Below are 24,152 nucleotides of genomic sequence, written 5' to 3'. Positions count from 1 at the left end.
AGTTTTGCCTTTTCCAGAATGTCATACAGTTGGGACCATACAGTATGTAGCCTTTTCAAATTAGCTTTTTTCACTAAGCAATATGCATTTAAGATTCCTGCTCGTCTTTTATTGATAGCTCATTTCTTCCTATTGCTGAATAATATATTCCGTTGTATGTACCACAGTTTATTTATCCATTCACCTACCGAAGGACATATGGTTGCTTTCAAGTCTTGGCAGTTATGAGTAAAATTGGTATAATCATCCATGGACAGGCTTTTGTGTGGACGTAAATTTTCATCTCCTTTGGGTAAATATCAAGGAGCATCATTGCTGGATTGTATGGCAAGAGTATATTCAATTTTGTAAGAAACTGACAAACTGTCTTCCAAAGTGGCTGTACCATTTTGCATTCCCACCAGCAATGTATGAGAGTTCCTGTTGCTCCACATCTTTACCAGCATGTGGTGTTTTCAGTGTTCTGGATTCCGGCCATTCCAATAGGTATACAGCTAATAGAATTTTATTTAGAAAGATTTTATAAAGGCATCTTTGGGCCTCTTAACAACCTGTGAACTGGAGAATGTAGATATGTATCTATATGATTCACAGTTTTGAATACATGTCTATGCTAAAACTCACTGAGGCTGAGTAATTCTTCTAGATGAGGTGTAGGTATTTAGCTAATAGAATTTTATTAGCTATAGGTATATAGCTAATAGATAGGTATATAGGTATATAGCTAATAGAATTTTATTTAGAAAGGTATATAGCTTTCTAAATAGGTATATTTAGAAAGGTATTCCAATAGGTATATAGCTAATAGAATTTTATTTAGAAAGATTTTATAAAGGCATCTTTGGGCCTCTTAACAACCTGTGAACTGGAGAATGTAGATATGTATCTATATGATTCACAGTTTTGAATACATGTCTATGCTAAAACTCACTGAGGCTGAGTAATTCTTCTAGATGAGGTGTAGTTAATAAATTTGTTTGGCTTTCTGGGCTGTATGGTCTCTATTGCAGCCACTCAGCTCTGCTTTTGTAGGGTGACATAGACAATACATAAATGAGTGGGCTGTGATTCACTAAAACTTTATTGACAAAACAGATGGTGGACTGGATTTGATTCATGGGTTCTAGTTTGCTGACCTTTGTTTTAAACATCTAGTAGAGCAGGTCTAGAATCAATTTCTGCTTCACTATCCTGACTCCACAGATAATTTTAAGACAAAAGATCCATATTTGTTTTTAAAACTATGTATAAGAAATAATCTCATAATTTATAGACTTTATTTGAGTTTGGTATGCAGAGATGAGATCCTAGCAATGGGACTGCTTAGAAATAGGTTATTCCTCCTTCTAGAGCCCTCTGGTGGCTGGAGGAAGCCATTGCAACAACCCCCAGGGGACGTGACAGTTGTTATTTTTGACTCTTTTGGTTTCAGTTTTCCACAGCTTTAGTCATGACCATCTGGGTTAAGAGGGAATACCCATACCATTAGTCCTGGGGGGTCCTCAGAGGGGGTTGAAGATCAAGAATAAGATTGATTTCACTATCAGGAACCATGATAGGTTTCTCTGGAGGTTTTCCTGGAGTTTCTACTCAGCTAGTTCATCAGGTTTCTCATTAGAAGCAAAGACCTTTGGATTAGCTTCAGTAACAGGTCATCAGCTTTTAAATATTCAGAAAACTCAATTGGCGGTGAAGCAGTTTGATGAAGTATATTCCTTGCCCTTAAAGAGCAGAAAACTTATCGGATTAGCCACCCCCATAATGATCTAATGCAGTGTGGTTTGTGCTGGAAGTAATAATGACACTGAGTGTATTTTAAAGAGTCAGTATCTCTTTTTATTTCTCAAAGCTCACAATCTCTGTAAATCATGTGCCATGGCTTCCGGGCAAGGATTTATAGTTTCAAAAATGTCTAGCTTTCTAGGACTTCCCTGGTGGTGCAGAGGTTAAGAATCTGCCTGCCAGTGCAGGGGACACAGGTTCGACCCTGGTCCGGAAGATCCCACATGCTGCAGAGCAACTGAGCCCGTGTACCACAACTACTGAGCCTGCGAGCCACAATTACTAAGCCTACACACCTAGAGCCCGTGCTCCACAACAAGAGAAGCCACCGCAATGAGAGGCCCGCGCACTGCAACAAACAGTAGCCCCTGCTCACCGCAACTAGAGAAAGCCTGTGTGCAGCAGTGAAGACCCAACGCTGCCAAAAATAAATAAATAAAAATTAATTAATTAATTAAAAAAAATAACAGTCCTTGGACTACACTCTCACCCAGATGTAGGTTCTTTGGCCAAATAATAGTTTTGGAAAATGGAATCAGCTCCCATAAAGTTCTAGCTTACTTGCAACTGGGGGATTTGGTAACATGCCTGTCACTTACATGACAGCAGCAGCACTCTTTAAAAGAATCATTTGTTCTCTGAGTCGCCACCATCCCTGCTCAGTCAATTCACCTCAGTCCTACATTGGATTGTTTGAAACCACCTTCTTTTACCAATAAGGAAACGGAGGCCTGAGAAATTAACTTATTCAAGGCTACACAGTTGTGAAGCAATAGAACTTGACCTGAAACCTAAGTGTTCCTGTAAAGCACTCTGATGTCTTTCTAAGTGGCTGTTCTTCTATGTGTCTTGCCCCTGTCCCAGAGCATCACCATATGTCTCCCCCATATCATGGCAGTCACCCAAATTTGTAGTGTTCTATCTAATGCTCTGCACAGATGCAGTCCCTAATGTTCCCCAAGGAGCTTAGGAGAGATAATGTCCCTAAGTAAAGAATTAGAAGTGACAGACTAGGGACTCTCACTTCCAGTGAGGATGTGGAAAGCACGAGAGAGGGATCTCCCCCTAACACCAAGACACCACCAGCAAGCTAGATAAACTACAGTCTTTTTTTTTTTTTTTTGCGGTATGCAGGCCTCTCACTGTTGTGGCCTCTCCCATTGTGGAGCACAGGCTCCGGAGGCGCAGGCCCAGCGGCCATGGCTCACGGGCCCAGCCGCTCCGCGACACGTGGGACCCTCCCGGACCGGGGCACGAACCCGTGTCCCCTGCATCGGCAGGCGGACCCCCAACCACTGCGCCACCAGGGAAGCCCCAAAGTCATATTTTTTAAACCCATCTGAGAGCTGAGGATGCAAAGAAACCTAAAGGTACTGAAATCCAGAATGCCTTTCCTGGGACGGCAGAGACCTGCTGTTGCTTTTACCTCTGGTGGTGGTGGGAGGAGGAGGAATATGCCAGAGGTGGGGGGCAAGGGGAACGAGCCAAACCTTTAACAAGCATTTAGTGACCACGAGTGGGCTGACCTGACTGATTGGGACCCCAAAGACTCCAGCTACAGAGTGAGTTGCACTTTCCCACCACCATTGGACCCCAGGCCTTCACTGAGTGAAGAGGGGCAGTATGCCAACGGCAGACAGGGCAGGAGAGCTGAGTGAAACCCCTCGGAGGCACTGCAGACCTTCAGCCAGGGCAGGACATCCCTTGCCAAGGGCGGGGGACATGACCACAGGAAGGAAAATGGTCATCTGAGGTGCAGAGAGCCGTGGGTGGGACTGGAGAGCAGAGGAGATTTCCTGCAGCTCAGAAAGCTGGCAGCCAAGCCATAAAGCATGGAGAACTCTCCAGAGTCTCGTGGAGGCTAAGATCCCAAGCCCTGATGAAAGGCAAGTTCTGAGCGCACTTTCAAGCTTTGGAGCCAGTGGTAAACAAACTCTAAAGTTGCAACCAAGTTGCAGCAAAATCTAACCTAACTCAAATTGAGAATTCTACTTTGCGGTAGCAGACCATTCTATTGGTCTTTTACCCAAGAGTTTAATTCTGGAGCTCACAGACCCAAATGGTTCAGGTGGATCCAAACCCACCCCCTTCCCTGTCCACCTGTGCTCCAAGCAGCCCAAGTCATTGCCGTCAAGACCCACACCTCACTCCACAATTAACGTCCATTAAGAATTTGCATTCATCCTTGGGATGCTGTACGATTTTGTACTCTATGTAATGGTATGCTAAAGGAGGATCAATAAGAGAGAGAGTGTTTCTCTTGGCAAAAAAAGTTTTCAAGACAGGCAGAAGGGAGATACATAGTTAAGTACATAATTACTTGACCACACCTAGTTTATTAGAAAAGTATATCTTTAGAGAATTGTTAGTTCTTGAAAAAGAATTCAACTAAACACTGGTCTTTATCTCTAAATGACTCATTAGAGACACTATTAATCTTAGCAGAACAATTCCTGGTTCCAGATTTAAAGGATAGAAAATCATTATTTTCCATTACCAAACAGAGTTTTGGCCAGAAACAAATGTCCAGTGGGAGATTTGAAAGGAAAACAAATTTCTATTTAATTGATCTTAATGTCTTCCTGAAAACCTGACTATTCAATGATTTCCTCCTCAGTGAGTCAGGGGGACTCAGGAGTATCTTAGTGCTATCAGGGTCTCTACCTTTTCTCCATTGGTTTTGAACCCCTTTTCCTTCTCTGAACATTTGTAGCTTTTCTCTGTGTATGAATTTTTAGATTAAGTCTTTGAAATGCTTAGGCATTGGAGATCTGAGTCAAACCCAACGCAAATGATACCAATTCGAGGACTTTTATTTTGAAGAGAGGACTTCGCTCTACTGTAAATAGCTTGGCATGCTTCCTGACACTTCCAATCGACGTCATATTTCTGATTTCAGTCACGTGCAGGGCTAGGAAGGGAACAAATGCTATTCTGAGGGCGAGGAGAGAGCATGCTCTGTGTCAGGCACTAGTCTAATGGCTTTACATCTGTTAACTGCTTATTCTTTACACCAAATCTTGGAGATAGGTACTATTTTTAATCTCCATTGTATGGAATCAAACAGACACAGCTTCAGTTGTTTTCTAGTCCTGTGTTCAGTTCCTAAATCAGGGTTCAGCAAACTTTTCCTATCCTAGGCCATTTAGTAAATATCTTAGGCTTTGCACAACATATGGTCTCTGTCGCAACCTCTCATTTTTGCCATCGTAGCATGACAGTGTCCACAGATGGTACCCAAACAAATGGGTGTGTCTTTGTTCCAATAAAACTTTATTTATGGAGACTGATATTTGAATGTCATGTAATTTTCACAGGGCATGAAATATTCTTTGATTGTTTCAAGCCATTTAAAAATGGAAAAAACATTTCTAGTTCCAGGGCTGTACAAAACCAGGTGGCGATCCGGATTTAGCCCGCAGACTCTAGTCTGGGGATCTCTGACCTAGATTAAAAGAATATATCACTGCTCTCTATTCAGATCTAGATATCTGTCGTCTGGGATGGAGTGCCTTAATACCGATAACATGAAATGTTTAGAATTTGAAAAATGCTTTCTAGAAAAACCAATAGAAACCATGTCACTTGGAAATGCTCAGCCTGGAATCCAGGAGAGCAGGCAAATGGCCCTGGACCATATCATGTTGGTCGTGATGGTAGCGCAGGTCCCGAGAAGCCCTTTGGAATCAGGCTGCCTTGGGTTCGCATTCACTCCTCCACCTAATACTTGAGTAACCTTGAGCAAGTTACTTTTCCTCTTTGAGTGTCAAAATCCTCATCTATAAAATGAGCATAAGAATTCCTCCTTGATGAATAGTAAGTGAAAAAATATATATATACTGCTTCACAATATAAACAGTTATATATTGCTCAGAACAGGAGAGTTTGGTAAAAGGTTGCTCTGCATGGATATCTCATATTCCTGACTAGTCTGTTGAGTTTAATGGTGCTTTTAGATTGCATAATACTTCACCCAATAATTCTTTTACTAAAAAGGCAGGAATTGTTTCTCTTTTGATCATTGAAAATGTATGATAGATAAAAGAGTATATTCAATATATGTATCATTTAAAGATTGGTTGAAAAACCACCCATGACCCCCTAACTCTGCTTACGAATTAGAACATCACCAGATGATCTCAAGTCTCCTAACGTGACCCTTCCAGATTACCTCCCTCCCTTCTCTATGCTATTCTGAATTTTAGGTTATTCATTCTCTTATTTTGCTTTTATAAATGTACTCCATACATCAACAAGTAATGTATGCTTAGTTTTTTCCTACTTTTGACTTTCATACAAATGGAATCACACTCTATTTGTGTATCTCACTTTCCCCCTACCAACATGATGTTTTTGAGGTTCTTCACATTGATCCATACAGCCATAGGTCTACATTTTTGCTTCTGTGTAATTAATTTTCTATCATATGAACATGTCACATTTTATGTATCCATTCTCCTGTTGACACTGGGGTTGTTTCTAGGTTTTTGCTATTACAAAGTTACTATGGCTGCTTGAATACTTCTCGTAGGGGTGTATGTAAAAGAGTCCCTAAGTGTAGGTACAAACCTAGGTGTAGAAACCAGGTACAAGCTTGTGCCATAGAGTTTGCACAAGTTCAGCTTTTCTAGGAAATTGTGGCTTGTTTGCTGAAGGGGTTGCTCCATTCACACCAATAATTTATGAGGGTTCCCAGTGCTTCACGGCCTTTTTTCTTTCTTTTCCTTTTTTCTTAAACTCTTAAAAATGGAAGCATAACACAAATTCAGAAAAGCCAACAAAACATAGATGTCAAGCTCAATGAATTATTACAAAGCGAGTACGTATGTAACCACCACCCAGGTCAAAGTGAGAATCTGTGACACCTCAGAAGCCCCTGTTATGCCCCTTCCCAATATTTATCTTCTCCCTTCCCCCCACCAAAGGTAATCACATCTCTGACTTTAAATACTTTAGTTTTGTTTTGCTCATTTAAAAAAGCCATATAAATGGAATTCATTCAATGTGTATTCATTTCTATCTGGCCTGTTTTGTTCAGTTTTATTTTTGTAATAGTCACCCGTCTTGTTGTGTGTGGCTTGAATTCATTTATTTTCACAGCTGTATAGTGTTCCGTTGTATATCCATTCTACTGTTAGTAGACATTTGTTTCCTATTCTTTTGCTGTTACAAATGGCACTACTGTGAAAATTCTATGTATTTCTTGATGCAGCAGGCACTCATCCCTGTTGTATGTATAACTATGAATGGAATTGCTGTGTTATAGGGTAAACATGTTTAACTTCAGGAGATAACGTCAGTTTTCCAGATAGTTCTACTTAATTAGTCTTCTACCAACAGTATATGAGAGTTGCTTTTGCTGCACATGCTCATGAGTGCTTGGTATTTTTTTTAATTTTGGCTGTCAGATGGATGTGTAAGTGACTTCTTAGAGTTTTTCATTTTCCTGATTTTAGAGAGGTTAAGCACATTGTCATGTGGTTGTTGGCTATTTGGATATCTTATTTTGTGAAGTGTCTATTCAAGTCTTTTGCCATGTTTCCTTCTGAGTTATCTTTAAAAATTATTTTATTGTTGTTTATTGATTTATTGGAGGTTTTTTAAAAAATATTCTACATAGGAGTTCTTTTTTTTTTTTTTTTTTTTTTTTTTTTTTGCGGTACACGGGCCTCTCACTGCTGTGGCCTCTCCCATTGCGGAGCACAGGCTCCGGACGCGCAGGCCCAGCGGCCACGGCTCACGGGCCCAGCCGCTCCGCGGCATGTGGGATCTTCCCGGACCGGGGCACGAACCCGCGTCCCCTGCATCGGCAGGCGGACTCTCAACCACTGCGCCACCAGGGAAGCCCAGGAGTCCTTTTTTGATTGTACATGTTGCCAAAATCTTTTCCCAGACAGGGACTTACCTTTTCACGCCTGGATGATAGCTCCTGATGAGCAGAGGTCTCTGCGTTTAATGGTGTGTCCTCTGGAGCTGTGTAGCACGGCACCCTGCTGCCATCTGGGGTTGAGTGTTTGCAATTAGATGCTCATCAGATTTACAAAGGACAGGGAAGTGGTCAGAAAGAGACCACCTAGGCAAGCAAAAAGTCCTGACTTTCCAATAGGAACTTCCAAACTATAGCCTTTCAAAATTAACTTGTTCCCAGACTGAATGGCAAAGAAGGGTGTGCTGCAAAACCAAAGTCGAATTTCAAGAATAAACAGTCTGTAGCTGTTTCGACAAAGAGGTTGACGGTTTACCACAAAGGGGAACGGCCAGCTCTCTGGAGGCAGAGTGAGGGCCTTTCATGTGAAGCGGCAGGATTATCCTGGAGCAGAGCTGGTGGCCTGTGGCGTGGGAGGTGCTGGGCTGCTTTAGCTCTAGTCCTGTTTCTCTGTGGCCTCAATCTGGGTCATTAGGCTGAAGTTTTGCCTTGAGGGCCACCAGAGTGGGGTACTGCTTAGCAACATGCTGGACAGCTCAGCTTTGTGCTTTGTCCCCAGCCAGGGGGGTGAGGGAGTGTATGAACGAGTGAGTGAGAGAGAAAAGAGAGAGTGTGTATGTGGGGGCAGGAAGCCCCCAATATTCAGATTCAATAATTATCTTTATTTGCTGGTGAAAGGTAAGCTTTTACTTCAGGAACTTATGAGAGAGCTATGAAGGGAGAAATACCTGTATGTATTGCAAAAACTTGCAGAAAGTCCCCTTTCCCTTCCCCATCAAAATACTTGGTGATTTTCTTGAATCTCTTGTTCCTTTATCAAAAAGAGAAACAATTATAATGACTAGGGCTTCAAAAAAAAAAAAGAATCAAAGAAATGGTCAAAGAAAGATAGGATTTGTTAGATTGAAAGGGTCGTAAAGTGCTGATCGTGGTGAATAAATAAGGAGGCTCCCTTTATGTATGTCCCAGTGAAACTTCAGAACATCAAAACTAAAGAGGAAATTCGGAAAGGCTTTAGAAAGACCTTACTTTCCTAAAGAAGGTGTTTGAATTAATCCCTTGGTAATACATTGTGTAAAGGATGGATTTAAAAATTACCTCTTCTATTAAAAGAAAAAGGTAGGGCTTCCCTGGTGGCGCAGTGGTTGAGAGTCCGCCTGCCGATGCAGGGGACACGGGTTCGTGCCCCGGTCCGGGAAGATCCCACATGCCGCGGAGTAGCTGGGCCCGTGAGCCATGGCCGCTGAGCCTGCGCGTCCGGAGCCTGTGCTCCGCAACGGGAGAGGCCACAACAGTGAGAGGCCCGCATATCGCAAAAAAAAAAAAAAAAAAAACAAAAAAAAAGAAAAAGGTAGCATGTGTGGCTCCCTTCCCTTCCCTCTCCAAGTCCCTGTGGATAATAGAAAATGTATTAGAAAGCAGCTGCAAGAAAGAACACCATCTTTGGATCAGAAGTCCTGCGGTATCTCTGGAAGATAGGAAATAGATGGAAGGAATCCAGGTCAAAGACATATAGAATAGGAATGGTTCTGGGTGCTTCAGGCAACAGATAACAGGGCAGCCATCATGGTGGTTGGGCAACTGCATCTGGAACAGTTGGGCAGCTTTGACCTCTTCCTCTGGTTCCCTTATGCTGAGTCATGGGCAGCAGCAGGCTTGAGCTGGAGGTACCTTATGTGGACAATGTCCAGAAGGAACTACAACCTTCAGCCTGAAATCAAGTTACTAACTCACACTCTTCCCATGTGGCCTGTCTTGCCCTTCCCTACAACCTCTGGAGGCCACTGTATTAAACAAATAACATAAAATACAAAATAACATCAATTCATTGAATAAGACACTGATTCAGCAAACCAAAGGGCTGTCACCAAGAAGACAGCATTAATGGAGTAACAGGGATTGGACTTTAAAAGAAACAAAGTGGATATCCTCAGAGGAGTAAGAAGAGTTTATTCCATAAAATAAGAACAGGCATCTGTTTCAAGAGCCAAATAGACATTACATTAGAAATGAAATATTTAGTTGATATTTTAAAACAACCCATCAGTGGGATGGAAAGCAGGATGCACACAGCTGGAGAAGAAATTAATGAGCTGGAGGTTTGAATAAAGAAAGAATTCAGAATGTAATACAAAAAGCCTTAGATTTAAGAGAATGAAACAAAGGTTAAAAAGACATGGAGGATAGACCTAGGAGTTTCAAAATCCATTTGCTAGGGTCTCTCAAAGGAGAGAAGAGAGAGAGTGGTTGAGGTGAGGAAGAGGCCGGGAAGGGAAGAAAAGAATCAAAGAAATGGTCAGAAATGAGTTATTGGATTACAAGGGTCCCCACAGTGCTGATCTTGATGAATAAATAAAGATGCTCCTTAGACATATTAGAGTGAACATTCAGGGTAAAGAGAAGATCTTGAAAGGCTTTACAGAGAAGGAAGATGGGATACTGTTTTCATTAGAGACATGAGGACTCTTCACTGTCTTGAGGGGGTGGGGAGGGAATCCATCTTTGAGGAGAGGCTTGGGTGGAAAGAGAGTTAATATTGCAATACAGTTTTACATTGTGAACATAAAACTGTATTCCTGTTGTTAGCAAACTCTTCTTGGTTGTTCAGGTTACATATTATCCTTGGAGAATGGTTCGGATTCTCTAAGATACGTGTGAGATATTGTTAGTCAAAGCAGAGTCTTTGAAATGCTGCACAATTCTGGTTTGGAAGTTAGCCCTGAAAGGGCTTCATAGCCATCTGTATTTGCAGCCCCCTTTTTCTGCCTGGGGCCAAGACCTTGCTTACCACCCTGGAGGACACAGCTAGGACTAGAAGTGGCTGAGGTTTTCTTTCCAAATCCAGGGCTTTCCAATGGAATGGTTGACAGCTCTTCTTACCCGGATGGCTCTGTTTAGGCTGTTGATGGGGTAACAGGCTTGCCCACTTCCTACCCTGAGCAAAAAGAAATGCCATTTATCCTGGATAAATAAGTAGGAAAGAACAGATGCTGAGTTTTAGTTCATATTAAGATTGAATTTGCGAGGGCCCCTGCTTATTGGTAACTTGATAACCTTGATTAACTGTCCGGGTCACTGGAGTCCTCACAGTACGTGTGGGTTTATAATGGAACAGTTAGCCCTGGAACATGGGCTCAGATTTCCTAGCAAAGGGCTCCTCGTGGAGAGGAATAATGACCAGTCTTACTATTTATGGGATTCTCTCTTTATTTAGTTAAGAATAGCACATTTTATTGAATGAAGGAACTCCATGTTTCTATTATTTTTCATATTAACTCCCTAAACTTCTCTTGTGTGATTTTAGAGGCCAGAGCCCACCAGTTGCTGAATTTAACTTACTCCTGAAAGCTCACACTTTGGAAACCTATGGGGTGGATCCCCACCCATGCAAGGTAATGCCCCTCACTGCAGGTCGACATATAATGATTGTTTTGCCCAGAAAAGAGTTAATTGATATGCAGGTCTGGAGGATCCCTTCTAGGATATTTCCACAGCCTGGCCCATCGCCCCTAATCATAAGGGACAACAGTGGGCTGCAGTCACATGTTTGGGTAGTAGATTTTCTCTCTTGGCCTCTTCTAATTGCTTGCTAATTCATTCATCCATCAAGTGGATGCTTTTCCTCCTGAGAAGTTATAGGATCCTAACAGGTTTATTTTCAAAGGCCATTGCCAGTAAGAATGCAGTCTTTAAAAATGGGTAAGTGGAAGGAAAAAAGAAAGATTTAAAATTCACATTAGGAGTCCGTATTTGTTTTTCTTTTTTCCTTTTTCTCGAATTAATACTTGACAGCATTTTTCTCAAGTGGGAAACCCAGACCACCTGTGTCAGAATCACCTGGGCCCCACCCCAGGGCCACTGAATCAGAATCACTGGGGGTGCAGCTGGGGAATCTGCCTTTTAAACAAGCTCCCAAAGTGGGGCTCAAGCGCATGTTTTCCAGAAATGTTTTATGAAAACAGTGTTCTTTCCATATCCTAAACTATGCATCAGTCAGACTCTAACCTGAATTCTAAACTAAGCGTTTATATCAGCCAGGCTCTTCAAGGTATGTTTTTGAGTCATACTAGAACATTTTTTTACCCAGATGGGACCAGCTAATAGTATTTGGTGAAGTCCTTGTGCTAGAGATGTAGCTCAGGCTGCTTATTAGAAGGACCTGGGAAGCTTCATAAATGCCTGTTGCCCAGTGCCATCAGGATCTGTGAGGGTGCAGCCCGGGCAGAGCACCAGTGGGGCCTATTTACAGTGGCATGTGCCTCTGCTGGCTCTGCCCACACAGTTATTTTAGAATATTTGCCAGATGTCTCTTCCTGCTAATGGTATAAATCAGATTATTCCATTTAGTGAATTAGATTTTATCGACAAATTTGAGCCTCTCTCTCTGTTTTATTTATTACTTGGAGACTGACTTGGTTTTTGTTGTTGTTCCTTTGCCTTCCCTTCTCAATGCTTAGTTTTCCTGGTGGAGGCTGGAATCAAAGTAGGCATTTCCAGACATGTCTTTATATTTACATGGCCAGAAATCCTGTGTGGGATTGAGTCATCTTAGATTAGATGCTCAGGGATTTGGTTTCAGGGCTAATGAAAACCAAGAACAGTTTTCCCACATTGTAGGGCAGATCTGAGAACTCAGGCAGCACCCGAACGCACTTGGAAGTAGACTAGTGGTTTGGGACTAATCTGTATTTTCCCAGGAGGTTCCTGGTGAGGCAGAAGGTCCGTTCCTCAGACGGGAAAGCTATACATTCCTGGCCCTCGCCCAAATGTTAGGCGTACTAGGGTTGGAAGTCCCATCTCAGAAGCTTAGTTTATTTCTACAGTCATTGTAATTAACCTGAAATTAACCCAGCGTGAGGATGAATAAGCATATCATTTATCCTTTATTTTATATTCCTTAATCCAAATATGTTTTTATGTCTTTTTTTTTTTTTCAGGATTCAACAGGCACAACAACGTTTTTAGGATTCACTGCTGCAGGCTTTGTGGTATTTCAGGGAAATAAGAGAATCCATTTGATAAAATGGTGAGTAGTGAGTACTTCTTCGGCAAAAAAATTGTTTAATCTTTGTTTTTTTTTATTAATCTCGTTTTTCTTTCCCAGCCTTTGACTTTTTGCTTGGAAATGTCAGGTAGAATGCCTAGGATCCAATTCTCTGCCCTGGAACTTCTTATAAAGAGATTATTCATCTAAAAATGGAACCCAGTCTCAGTTTTCTTAGACCTTGGGTGTCCTGGGCTCGGGGGGCTCTGCCTTTGAAGAAAAGGTGTCCAGGATTGCTGGTGAGGAAACACTGGCCAGAGGGGTGACCACGGGCTAGGTCAGGGCAGGATAAATGTGCAAGTTCCCTTGAATGACTCAGGACCCCCTCTCTTCCACTCACTTCTTTCCATTCTCTTCTGTTGAATCCTCACTCTAGACTCCCCCTTTGTAATCCAGTGTATCAGTGACGATGCTTTTTGCTTAAAGGAACAGGAATGTCTGCTCACAGTGGCTTACAAATGAGAGGACTGATTATCTCAAACAGCAAAAGTTCCAGGGGTCGGGCAGCCCCATGGTCCTCTAACTGAACTGCCTGACAACACCGTGAAGGACTTGGACCCCTCCATTCTCTTCTCTGCCATCCCAGGGTGGTGGGTTTATCCCCAGGCTTGTGCTCATAAAATGGCCATGTGCGCAACTCTGGCCCTTACATCTTCACACAGCAACACTCCCTGAAGGAGAGCAGCCCCTTCCATGTGTCTCCTATTAAAACAAGGGTAACTTTTTCAGAAGCTCTGTAGGAGACTTCCTGTGTATCTCATTGGGCAGGATAGGATCATATGCGCCCCCTTAAACTAATCCTTCCAAGAAGAAGAATTCCATGATGAGGTTGGTCAAATCAAGGTCCATCCTTTTGGGGCTGGGAAGAGCATCATCTGCATGAACAGTTGATCTAGAGGAAGAATAAAGTCTGGGTTGTTTCTGGAAGGACATGGGAGGATGGACCGGCAGTGCCCACTATGTCCAATCAAGGAACAAAGTAGCTTTAGTAAAGAGTGAAGAGGGCTGAACATTTTATGTGCATTGGAATATTGTAAGGGCTTAGTCTGGTTCATAGCTTCAGCGTGATTTGGTTCCCTCCCTGATGGTCCCTGACAGATTTGTCACCCAGTGTCTCCCTGAGTGGTGGGCTCACTCTTTTGGCCTGAGCCCTTGGGTCTGCAGTTCTTGATGGGCCAGTGGGCATCCATCCTCAGTCCTGGGTTTGAAATGCTCTTTTGCACTTACCTGAACCTCTGTTTCATGGTTCTGTTAGCTTCAGGATTTCTCTCAGCACTCTTTATCAAGTCCCCCCACCACTGCTTCTTGGCACTCTCCTCTTAGCACCTGCCTTCCCTTCAACCCTTCTCTACTAGATTAGCATAGTCAGCTCATGTCCACTTTGCTCCCTACACCTTCTGCTCTTTTTCATGATCAGCCCTCTCTTTCTAAGAATGCTAATTTATCTAAGTATCTTCTATCACTGCCTTTATTCATGTCATACTTTCACTTCCCATCTGTGCCCACTTATTCTCTTCCCCCACAATTATCATTCTCAAACTCTCATGTGCCTCTAATAAATCACTTAACTCTCTGTGTCTCAATGTACTCATCCATAAAATGGGCATCAGTTATATCCGACTGCTTCATAGGAAAGAAAGGAGATGGGGGAGAAGCAGGTAAAATAGTGTGTGTGAGAGTGATTTGATTTGTGAACAAGGATGTTTTATGAATGTGTAACATGGTGGAGTTACCAGTTTTCTTCCCCGTACTTTCAGTACCTGTAAAGAAGCTCCAATGTTAACCACACTTCAGTCCATTCCAGAATAAGTTCCCTAGTGATTTCTGCTGACTTTGGGGAGCATGGGCAATGCGGGCAGGGACTTCCCCGTCCTCTCCTAGGACTACAAAAGGCTTGAGGATGCTGAAGGTGTTTGATTCTCAGGTACTAGTCAACTTTGGAGTAGCTGGGTTAGAACCTGACATGTCTCACGTGCAGATTAATTGCAAGTCTCTCCCATTTGGGGCTTTAGTTTCTTCTTGGCTACCCTGAAGAGTTGAGATGGACAGTCACCAGACCATTAGTTTCTGGATTCTACCTCTTGGTGTTCCTGGTGGGGTGCTGATGTCATCCCCATCCCTTCCAGCCACGGCTTAGGCACATATTTGTAGCAGCCATGTACATGTTACTAAAATAAATTTTCTTCCCACGTTAAACCTAGTTTTGTTCTGTTTTGTTTTTGACATCCATTGAGCTTTGTCACTCTTGCAAATCCTCTCCACAGCTTAATATGACCTCACAATTCCTTTTCCCCCAGGAAAAGCACAGGGGCACACCTCACTGTCCTAGGAATTAGATCAAAGGAATAAAAATAGAATTCCCTCCTCTCTTTACACGTGTCTCCTCACCAAGGAGTTGACCTTAGGTCTACATTTCAGTCAGATTTTAACTGAGCAGCTCCTTAAGAGGAAGCCTCAAGTCTTTTGACTACAGTTCATCAAGTTGTCCTTAACAGTTTTGAGCATCTCAGTATCTAATACAATTATTCATTTATCAACAGGGAGAGCAGAAATGAAAATTTTGCATTGTGGTGTGTGTTTCTTGGAGATGGATGTGAAAGGTTACAGATACTGTGAATCCATATTGTTTCATTAACTGAATATGAAATAACTACATTCTTCCTATCTCGCAAAATGGGCTGACCAATTAACATTGTTCTGGTCATTAATGTTCATGAAACCCCTAGAGCTCCTTGGAGGAAAGGTGCAGCTTCAGGGTAAAAACAACGGAATAAATAATTCTGAGCTGCCCACGGAGCCTCTCTTGGGAAGAAAATGGCTGTATCATTCACCTGGGGGCTCTTCGCCGCTCATTAGACCTTCAGCCATGATAAGATAACATCTCGTTTCATTGCAGTCTGCTTGGCATTTGTGAGTCAGGCGGATTCCATTGGGATAGCCAGGTACCTTGGTTAGCTGCTACTTTTTTTCTTCTCACCCAAAGAGATTTTCTTTTCTTAGGTCGGATGTCTGCAAATTGAAGTTTGAAGGGAAGACGTTTTATGTGATTGGCACCCAGAAGGAGGTCAGAAACTGTTTTTCTAGCTGTCTGTTGTGTGTGCATGTGTGTGTGTGCAGGTGTGTATGTGCAGGAGAAAGAGTCAAGTGTAAACTGTGCCTTTAGTCATGTAGCCCCCAGAAGACCACGATGTTAATGTCTGTGATGATACTGGAAGTTTGGAGTTAAATAAACACCGACTTTGCACATTTAAGAATAAATTCAGTGAGCAATGCTGTCCATATACCCCTGTGTAAAAATTAGACTGTGATAAACTTGAGAAATAGAAAATTGAACTTCCTCCTACCTCTGTAATTTGCCAGAATGATAAAACAAATGAATAATACTTAAAGATAGCTATCAGCCAGTGCTGGTTAGAGTTTTATAAACAGAGTCTGTAAGGCCAGGGAATCTTAAAATGTTAGTTGGCTTCATCATTTGGGAGGAGGCCATTACCGAAACATTGAGCCTCAGAGCTAGGTCTGGAAGTTTCTGGATTTTCTTGATCCTAGTTTTTGGTTTAAGCACTAGATATTCAAGAATGGCAAATAAGTTTTTAAACTCATCCAACTCTGATTGAGAGTTAGGCAATGCTTGGAGTGTTGAGAAGGATTGTGAAGCTGTTCTTTATCAGAAACAGGGCCTGGATGGGTTCGTAATATCTGCAAAGGGTGAGGGAGGGGGGAGTACCATTTCAGGAACACTTCTAAGAACACAGTAATGCATCCGTTACTTCAGATCTGTTTGGTAAGTGGCAGGATGCAAATAGGTAACTTCTTGAAGGAAAAACATGAACGACATACGCTGTGTTTAACATGCCCTTTCTTGTTTTGTTATTTTTTTATTAGAAAAAAGCCATGTTGGCGTTCCATACTTCAACACCAGCTGCCTGCAAACATCTTTGGAAGTGTGGGGTGGAGAACCAGGCCTTTTATAAGTAAGTAGCTTTTATTCATTTAATCATAGGTTTTAAAAGCACCCCTGGAACCCTTTATGTTTTGCAAACAGCTGCATATTCATTTTTTTTAATATAGTCCTTTTCAGTATATTTAAGTGAATTATAAATGTGGTGCATTGTTCAGGGTGACTCCCAACCACTGGTTGGCCTGATCAAGTCCTGAACTTTATTTTACGTTGGGTGTTTCCCATAGAGTTGCTGTGGGATTTTTTTTTTTTTTCTTTTGATATTGCTATTTCCATCCAGCCTGTCATGGGATCTTTTTTCGGTTCGTGTCTCCTCAGAAGCAGACCTTGAGAAGAGTTTGTGCCAGTAGTTTCTTTGGGATGTGGTTACTGAACATACCAATAGGGGAGTGGAGGAGGGAGAAATAAGCAATTCAGGACACGTTCTTGAGCAGTCACTACTGAGAGCAGCTGGGGTCAGCTCTGCTGGGGAACTCTTGTCAGACTGTAGAACGGGCCTCAAAGTTCTCCCACTGACCAGCAAGGAGGTTGGGCTGTTTATCTACTAATTCCCCATTCATTTTGGCTTAGAGACACTTACGAGGGCAGAGTTAATACTCTCTGAGCATGGGTTGAATGTGCTCTCAACACTAGAAAAGAAACCTCGGGCAGGGAGTCGCACATGTTCATAGTAAGAAGGCCTCAGTATATAGAGATGAGAGCCAAAGGTTTGTGGGTGGAATGCCATCAGAGTCTAGGATTGTAGAAAGTCAGTGCTGGACAGGACTTCAGAAACCATCCATAAAGCTCTCAGCTTTCAAAAGAGGTTAAAATTTAGGATTTTTCCATGAGTTCTAGCTTCTCCTCTTTGAGACACTTGCTGACTGGAAGAACAGCGATGATGGATGCAGTCAGGAACCTAGCCAGCCCCGCCTGGAGTATCAGCACCGCTCATCCCTGGAGCTCATCCAGGCGGCTTTCCTCTATTTCCCGACTCCCTCCCCACTGAAATACTGTCTTTCTTATTAGACTTACCTGAAAATGCTGAATCTCTGAACGTCCTGGGCTTTGGCTGACAAGGACCATCAAGAGAATGAAGGCTGGAACAGTGTTTTTCAAACCCCTTTTCAGTCACAGAACTCTTTCCCTTAAACAGAAAGTGTAGGCAAAGCCTAATATGTAAAAAAGATAAAAATAGAGAAACTGTGTTGTTGGTGGGGACCAGAACTGGGATTGGGGACTGGAGACCCTTCACTCATTGCTCACTGCTCCCCGGGAGGTTGGGTGACCAGTTGTGTGAGTTTGCCTGGGACTTTCCCAGGTTTAGAATGAGAGTCTGGTGTCCCAGGAAACCCCTACATCCTGGGCAGATCCTGTCAGGAGCATGAGATGATTCACAAAATGCTGTGCTTCTTGGAAGGATGATACGTATCAATGAGACCTCAAGGCATCTGTGAGTCCCCTGCAGTGTTTGAGAACTGGTACACAAAGAACACCTGATGGCCTCTGAAAAATCATCATGTCTAGACCTCTCCATCCACATGAGAGTGGAGAAAAGGAAAGGCAGGCAGTCTGGTGCTCTTAGTCTTTACTTGGAGCCTGCACATTTTTTTTGTTTTTGTTTTTAATCATTTTAAAAATTTAGTTAGGGCTTCCCTGGTGGCGCGGTGGTTGAGAGTCCGCCTGCCGATGCAGGGGACACGGGTTCGTGCCCCGGTCCGGGAAGATCCCACGTGCCACGGAGCAGCTGGGCCCTTGAGCCATGGCCGGAGCCTGTGCTCTGCAACGGGAGAGGCCACAACAGTGAGAGGCCCATGTACAGCCAAAAAATAAAAATAAATTAAAAAATTTAGATAATACTCATATACCATAAAATTAACCCTTTAAAGTATGCATTCAGTGGTTTTTAGTATAATTCACAAAGTTATGCATCCATCGCCACTATCTAATTACTTAGGACATAGAGTAGTTTTTTTTTTTGCACACATATTGTTTTATCACGTGTGAGCAAGTCAGTTGGTATATGGAGTCAACTAAAGATAAAAACAGAATTGAAAAGAGGGGGAAGAAGGGAAAAAAACCCACAATCGAAGGAATCCGTTTTGGACATTTTGGGATACACTCATTATCTGACAGCTAACAAAGTGGTCTGATAATTCTGTCATTGAATGGGCCAACTAGGCATATCAAAGAAACCACTTCCAATCATCTGTAGATGCTTCAGAACCCAGGGAGTATAGCTGTGAGCACAGGTGGCACCCTATAGAGTTGGCCGAGTCCTTGCATCAACACCTCTGCTTTGGTTGGGACAGGCTACCCCATCTCTCCCATTAGGACTTCTAATCACTAATATTTGTACTGATCTGAGTTTTGCCCAAACCCTGTGTTCCTTCACTGTCCCATAACCATCCCTGTTCCTTAGGAAAGAGGAGAGATATAGCTCGTCCTGACCCAGCTGTGTGACCTTGGACCAGTGGCCGACCTCAGCCTTCTCATATGTAGAATGGAGGGAACTGGGGCTCAGGCATGGTTTGCTTGCATCACTGTGGCCTAGTGTTAAGGACCGTGGGCTTTAGAAGCCAACAGGCTTGGGTTTGAATCTTGACTGTCGCTTACTAGCCGTGTGGCCTGGAACAAAACACTGAACACGTCGAGCCTCATATTTATTTTTCATCTGTAAAATGTGATTGGCAATCCCTGCCCTGCAGTGTGTAGTTCTGCCAGGCACACGGACCATCCATAAGCGGTAGTTGCTGCTATGACTCTGACAACTACCCCCTTCACTAATGGTGGGAGTCTTCTGAGTGCCAGTTGGTTGCTGAGCCCGGTCACTTCTGAAGGGCTCTGATCCTGTGAAGCTCAGGAGTGGGCTCCTGCTTCCTCTCCTGCTCCGTCCCTTTCCCAGGCAGTGGTGTTGGCCCTGCTTCCAGCTGACCGGCACTGCGCCTTCATGGTTTCGGCTGGCAGAGCAAGGGCCCTCATCTTGTTTTCTGGGTTGGGGGTGGTTTGCTCCCTCCTTTGCACTTCACCTGCCATGACAACAGGGAGGCCCAGTGGCCAAGAATTCCCTAGTGTGCTTTTAACATGTGACTATGGTGCTAGTTGTCAGCTGGCCCGGGGCCACTGATCAGGTTTGAAAGCCCTGACTCTGAGATTTGCTGCCTGGGAACAGAGCCCAGCAGCAGAAACTCTGATTCTCCCTCCTGCTCCAACCCCCAGAGGATCCCCAACACAGACTCAGATAGTCACCATCTCAGGGCTTCCTCTGTGCCGTGTGTTTTTAGGTGCTACCACCTAAAATGAGCACTGGAACATGCCATTTCTGGGCGCTGATTCCCTGAAAGCACACTGGATTTCCTGAAGGGTTCAGTGGCTCCCTGGTGCTTCCGTTTGATGAATCTTTATCTCACACTAGCTTTATGCCATGTCAGCGCTAGGCACTGAGGACACAGTGGAGGCTCAGATGAAACTCTCTGTTCCCAACTTTGTATGGAATTGTGTGCAGGACATAAAGGCAGTCCCTAATAAATTCCTTATCTGGAGTTAGTGTACATTTTGTCAGAGGAACAGTATTATACTTGGTTGCCAAGGACCCAGAGTATCTCCCTAAACGGACACCTCTCACACTTTAGTGAGCACGTGAATTACCCGGAGATGCTATTAGAATGTGGATTCTGGTTCAGTAGGTCTGGGTGGGGCCCAAGAGTCCATATTTCTAATAAGCTCCCCAGTGATGCTGAGCTGCAGGCCCATGGACATTTGAGTAATAAGGTTCTAAACCAGAGGTTCTCAGCCTGACTGCCTGTTAGAATCAGCTGGGGGAGCTTTTAAACAATACCAACGTGGACCCTACCCCTGACCCAATTAAACTAGAATCTGGGTCCTCACAAAACTGTGTACACGAGTGTTCATAGCAGCATTCTTCATAATAGCTAAACCAAATGCCCATCAACAGATAAAAGGATAAAGGAAAGTGGTCTATCCATACAATGGAATATGATTCAGCCATAAAAGGAAGGAAGTACCTACTGACTCCTGCTACAACATGGATGAAACTTGAAAACATGATAAGGAGTAGAGGAGATAAGGAGTGGAAGAAGGAAGGGACTGCCAGTGGGTACAGGGGGCTTCCTTTTGGGGTGATGAAAATGTTTTTCTGATGAATTTTTAACTTCGTGCATTATACTGAAAACCACTGAAACATAAAATCTAAAAGGGTGAACTTTATGTGAATTATATTTCAATAAGGCTGTTATTTTAAAAATTCAGAATCTGGGATGAGGGGACTAGATGTTGGTAGTAATACACCTTTCCCAGGACGTGTGAAGCTGCAGCCTAGGGTTCAATGCTCTAATCCAGTGATTCGCCAAGTTAGGGTCCCTGGACCAGCTTCAGCATCCCCTGGGAACTTGTTAGAAAGGCAGATTCTTGGGCTCCAGCCCAGACTTACTGAATCAGAACCTTGTGTTTTCAAAAGCCTGCCAGGTGATCCTGATGCTTTCTGAAGTCTAAGAACCTGCATGGCTAAAGCATTATTTTAAAAATACAGACAAGCCTGGGTTTGCAGCCTGGTTCCTCCAGCTTCTATGATGTGACCATTGTTAAGTGACTTCACCGTTCTCTATCTCAATTTCCTCATGTAAAAATGTGGATTGCTTCCTCCTAGGGGAGAGCTGTGAGGATGAAATGAATTAGTGTATTTAAGATGCTTTGGATGGTGAATGGCCCCTAGTAGGGGCTCAATAATAACATATGTTGTTATTGCTCTGATTACTCCAGAAGCTGTAAACCATGGGAAAAAGGGAAGTTGCATTGTTAGTTCTAGAGGCGGCCTTTAGAGCACCACCCAGTGTGCTGACTTCCATCCCCAGCCCCTGTAGTAGCAGGTACCAGAGGAGAGAAGCTAGAGGCAGGGGTGAGTGGAGGTGTGTCCTGCAGAGCTGTGCTGTGTGTGCATCGGATGATACTGACACTCAGAGAACACTTTGCCTGTTCCAGGCACTGTCCGCGTGTGTGCACACCTCACATATATTACCCCATTTAAAACACACCTTCAACGTCAGGAGTGGTCACAACTCCCTAGTGCCATGGAAGGGTACAGTGGTCTCTGGGTACAGTGGCTCTGCCCTGGCAGTTCTGGGGTGGGGGTGGTGGAGAGCTGTGACAGCAGAAAGGAAAGCGGTGATGAAGCCACCATGTGAATACACAGGTGTTGCCAAGTCATGTGCTGGTCAACTGGGGACTGGATTTCTCTGTGAGGTCAGATGTTTGAGAATAGTCAGTGCTTCTGTGCTGGAAGTTTGATGGGGAGTTGGAGGTGGAAGCGGGGAGAGGGCAGGCCTGGAAGAAGGTCGGAGGAGAGAGAATTGCTGTTTTCACTAGGTTGTGCCTTGATTGCCTTGGTTGGGAGGAAGCCTTTTGCTCTGGGCTCGTTGATGGGAGAGCCTGGGAACAGAGAGCTGGAACAGGTCAGCTAGAGCTAGAGTTTAAAGGCTCTTTTATTGGCCTTCAGAGCGTTTGACACGGTTCCCGGGATTGGTCGTGGCTTAGAGGATTGGCTTTGGTAGCTCAATAGTGAGAAGGCAATACAGAGGTCTGGAGAGTGATAATGGGGGAGGGAGAAAGGGAGAGAGGGAGGGAAAGTATTATATAATGAGCAGGTAGTACTCTAGGTGTTTTCAAATCATTTAATCTCATTTAACCCTCCTCAGAACACTATGAATTAGGTATTATAATACCCTTACCCTTTAAAAAATTTATAGAGAAACTAAGGCTCAGAGAAGCAACGTGACTTGACCAAGGTCACAGGATCAAAAGCAGGAAAGAACCTGGCCCCTTGTTTCTTCAGGTAAAATGCCACCTGGGGGTCATTCAAGGAGAATATGGGGACTCAGTTTCTCCAGTGCAAGTAGGCTGCCTTGGAATGACCTTGGAGTGTTTGATAAAAATACAAACTCCCAGACCCCTCTCCAGACCTGCCTTATGAGACTCTGTAGTGATGCAACCTGAGAGCTGGTATTCTTAACCCCTACTCCAGGGGCAGCCGATGCACAGCCAGGTTTGGAAGGACGGCTAGGTGCATGTCCTGTGACCCAGCCGCCTTCCTCTTGCCCCCGCGTATTTCCTTCCATCCTACTCTCTGTTTCTCAATTCCCAGGGGGTTTGTGGGGTTCAAGCTCTCAGAATAAATTCCCCTGTTAAAATTCCATTAAATATCTCAGCCCAAACATTATCGGGCGTCTCCCTGGACATTTGGGAGGGTGTGGGTTTGGTGGTAATGCTCTCGGTAGTGTCTATGAGCAAATGAAATCATGCAAATAATCATCAAGGGCACTCAGCTGCCAGGAAGAAGCCAACGCTTATATCAGTCCTCTCGTCCTGAGCAGACAGCTATTCACTTTCTCTGCACAATGTGTTTTTCTTGAGCCACTCTGGGTTTGTGTGGTTGCGGTGGAGCACTGAGGCCACCCGCCAAGGGACTGTTCTGGGTGTAAGGAGAAGACAGTGGCCTCCACACGGGACTTGGAAGGGCAGGAGCTGAGGCTGAACGGGTGAGAGATAGAGCCACCCACTGCTCCCCAGAAGAGCCCCCCTGTCACCGGAATTGCTTTGCTGTCCACACCCCTTTGAGCTTCTGGCATCTTCCATAAAATGGGCACAGAGTTGAGTCTGAATTTCAAAAACTGTAATTAAGACTCTTCTGGTGTGATGAATTGGGAGATTGGGATTGACATGTATACACTGATGTGTATAAAATGGATGACTAATAAGAAAAAAAAAAGAAAGACAAAAACAAACAAACAAAAAGACTCTTAGTAATCCTTTTAGCAGACTTCCTTGCCCCGAGGATCCTTAGGAACCTAGAACAATAACAGCAAAACAATAAGAAAAGCAGAAGGTGCTTTAGAATGTTTCTCCACCCTCCATCTCTGAGTACGTGGGAGCAACAACCCTGCTGAGAAGATGGGGAGAGGCATCCGGTGACGGAACATGTGTCAGGCCCATGGCTCTCTAGGGCTAAGGTTGGAGGTGCGGGGAGCAGACAGGCCCAGAGCAGGCACATCCTCAGAGGACGAGGCACAGTGGACGCTGCCCCACATTAGCCAGGCTTGCTGGGCCATTTTCTCCTCTTCACTGGGTATGGTCTGTAAGCTGGCTTTGGCCAGCAGCCTGTCCTAGGTGTCCAGACCCCCTCCGGGGTGTGGATCTCATGTGCTCTGCTTGTCCTTAGGGCTCCCACATTGTCTTCTCCGGGGCCTGCCTTGACAGGAATCCCCTTCCCTGGGCTTGCGCCCTTCTTCCCCTGCCCATCTTGCTCTCTAGATGTATCCTTTGTAGCCAGGGCCCTTCTCTGTGGGTTCAGGCAGTTGGCAAGAGTGTTTCTGTGGCTTTCCATTGTTCTGACGACAAAGACCAAATCTTTAACAAGGTCAAGTCCTGCTACATTAGGGGGGAAAACG

General features: G+C 43.9%; 1 protein-coding gene across 2 annotated transcripts in view; it reads left to right on the top strand.

Annotated features, from left to right (window-relative positions):
• FRMD3 (FERM domain containing 3) overlaps positions 1-24,152 on the top strand; it is a 316,055-nt gene that overhangs the window by 225,124 nt on the left and 66,779 nt on the right. For both annotated transcript variants that reach the window (XM_060155298.1, XM_060155297.1), the window contains exons 7-10: positions 11,013-11,100; positions 12,646-12,734; positions 15,753-15,816; positions 16,638-16,726. In XM_060155298.1, coding sequence (XP_060011281.1) covers positions 11,013-11,100; positions 12,646-12,734; positions 15,753-15,816; positions 16,638-16,726 — 330 coding nt within the window. The remainder of the gene's footprint in view (positions 1-11,012; positions 11,101-12,645; positions 12,735-15,752; positions 15,817-16,637; positions 16,727-24,152) is intronic.

This window comes from Lagenorhynchus albirostris, chromosome 7, assembly GCF_949774975.1.
Source record: "Lagenorhynchus albirostris chromosome 7, mLagAlb1.1, whole genome shotgun sequence".
In the NCBI taxonomy this organism is placed as follows: Eukaryota; Metazoa; Chordata; class Mammalia; order Artiodactyla; family Delphinidae; genus Lagenorhynchus; species Lagenorhynchus albirostris.
Note: the sequence above shows the minus strand (reverse complement) of the source record. Positions and strands in the feature narration are given on the sequence as shown.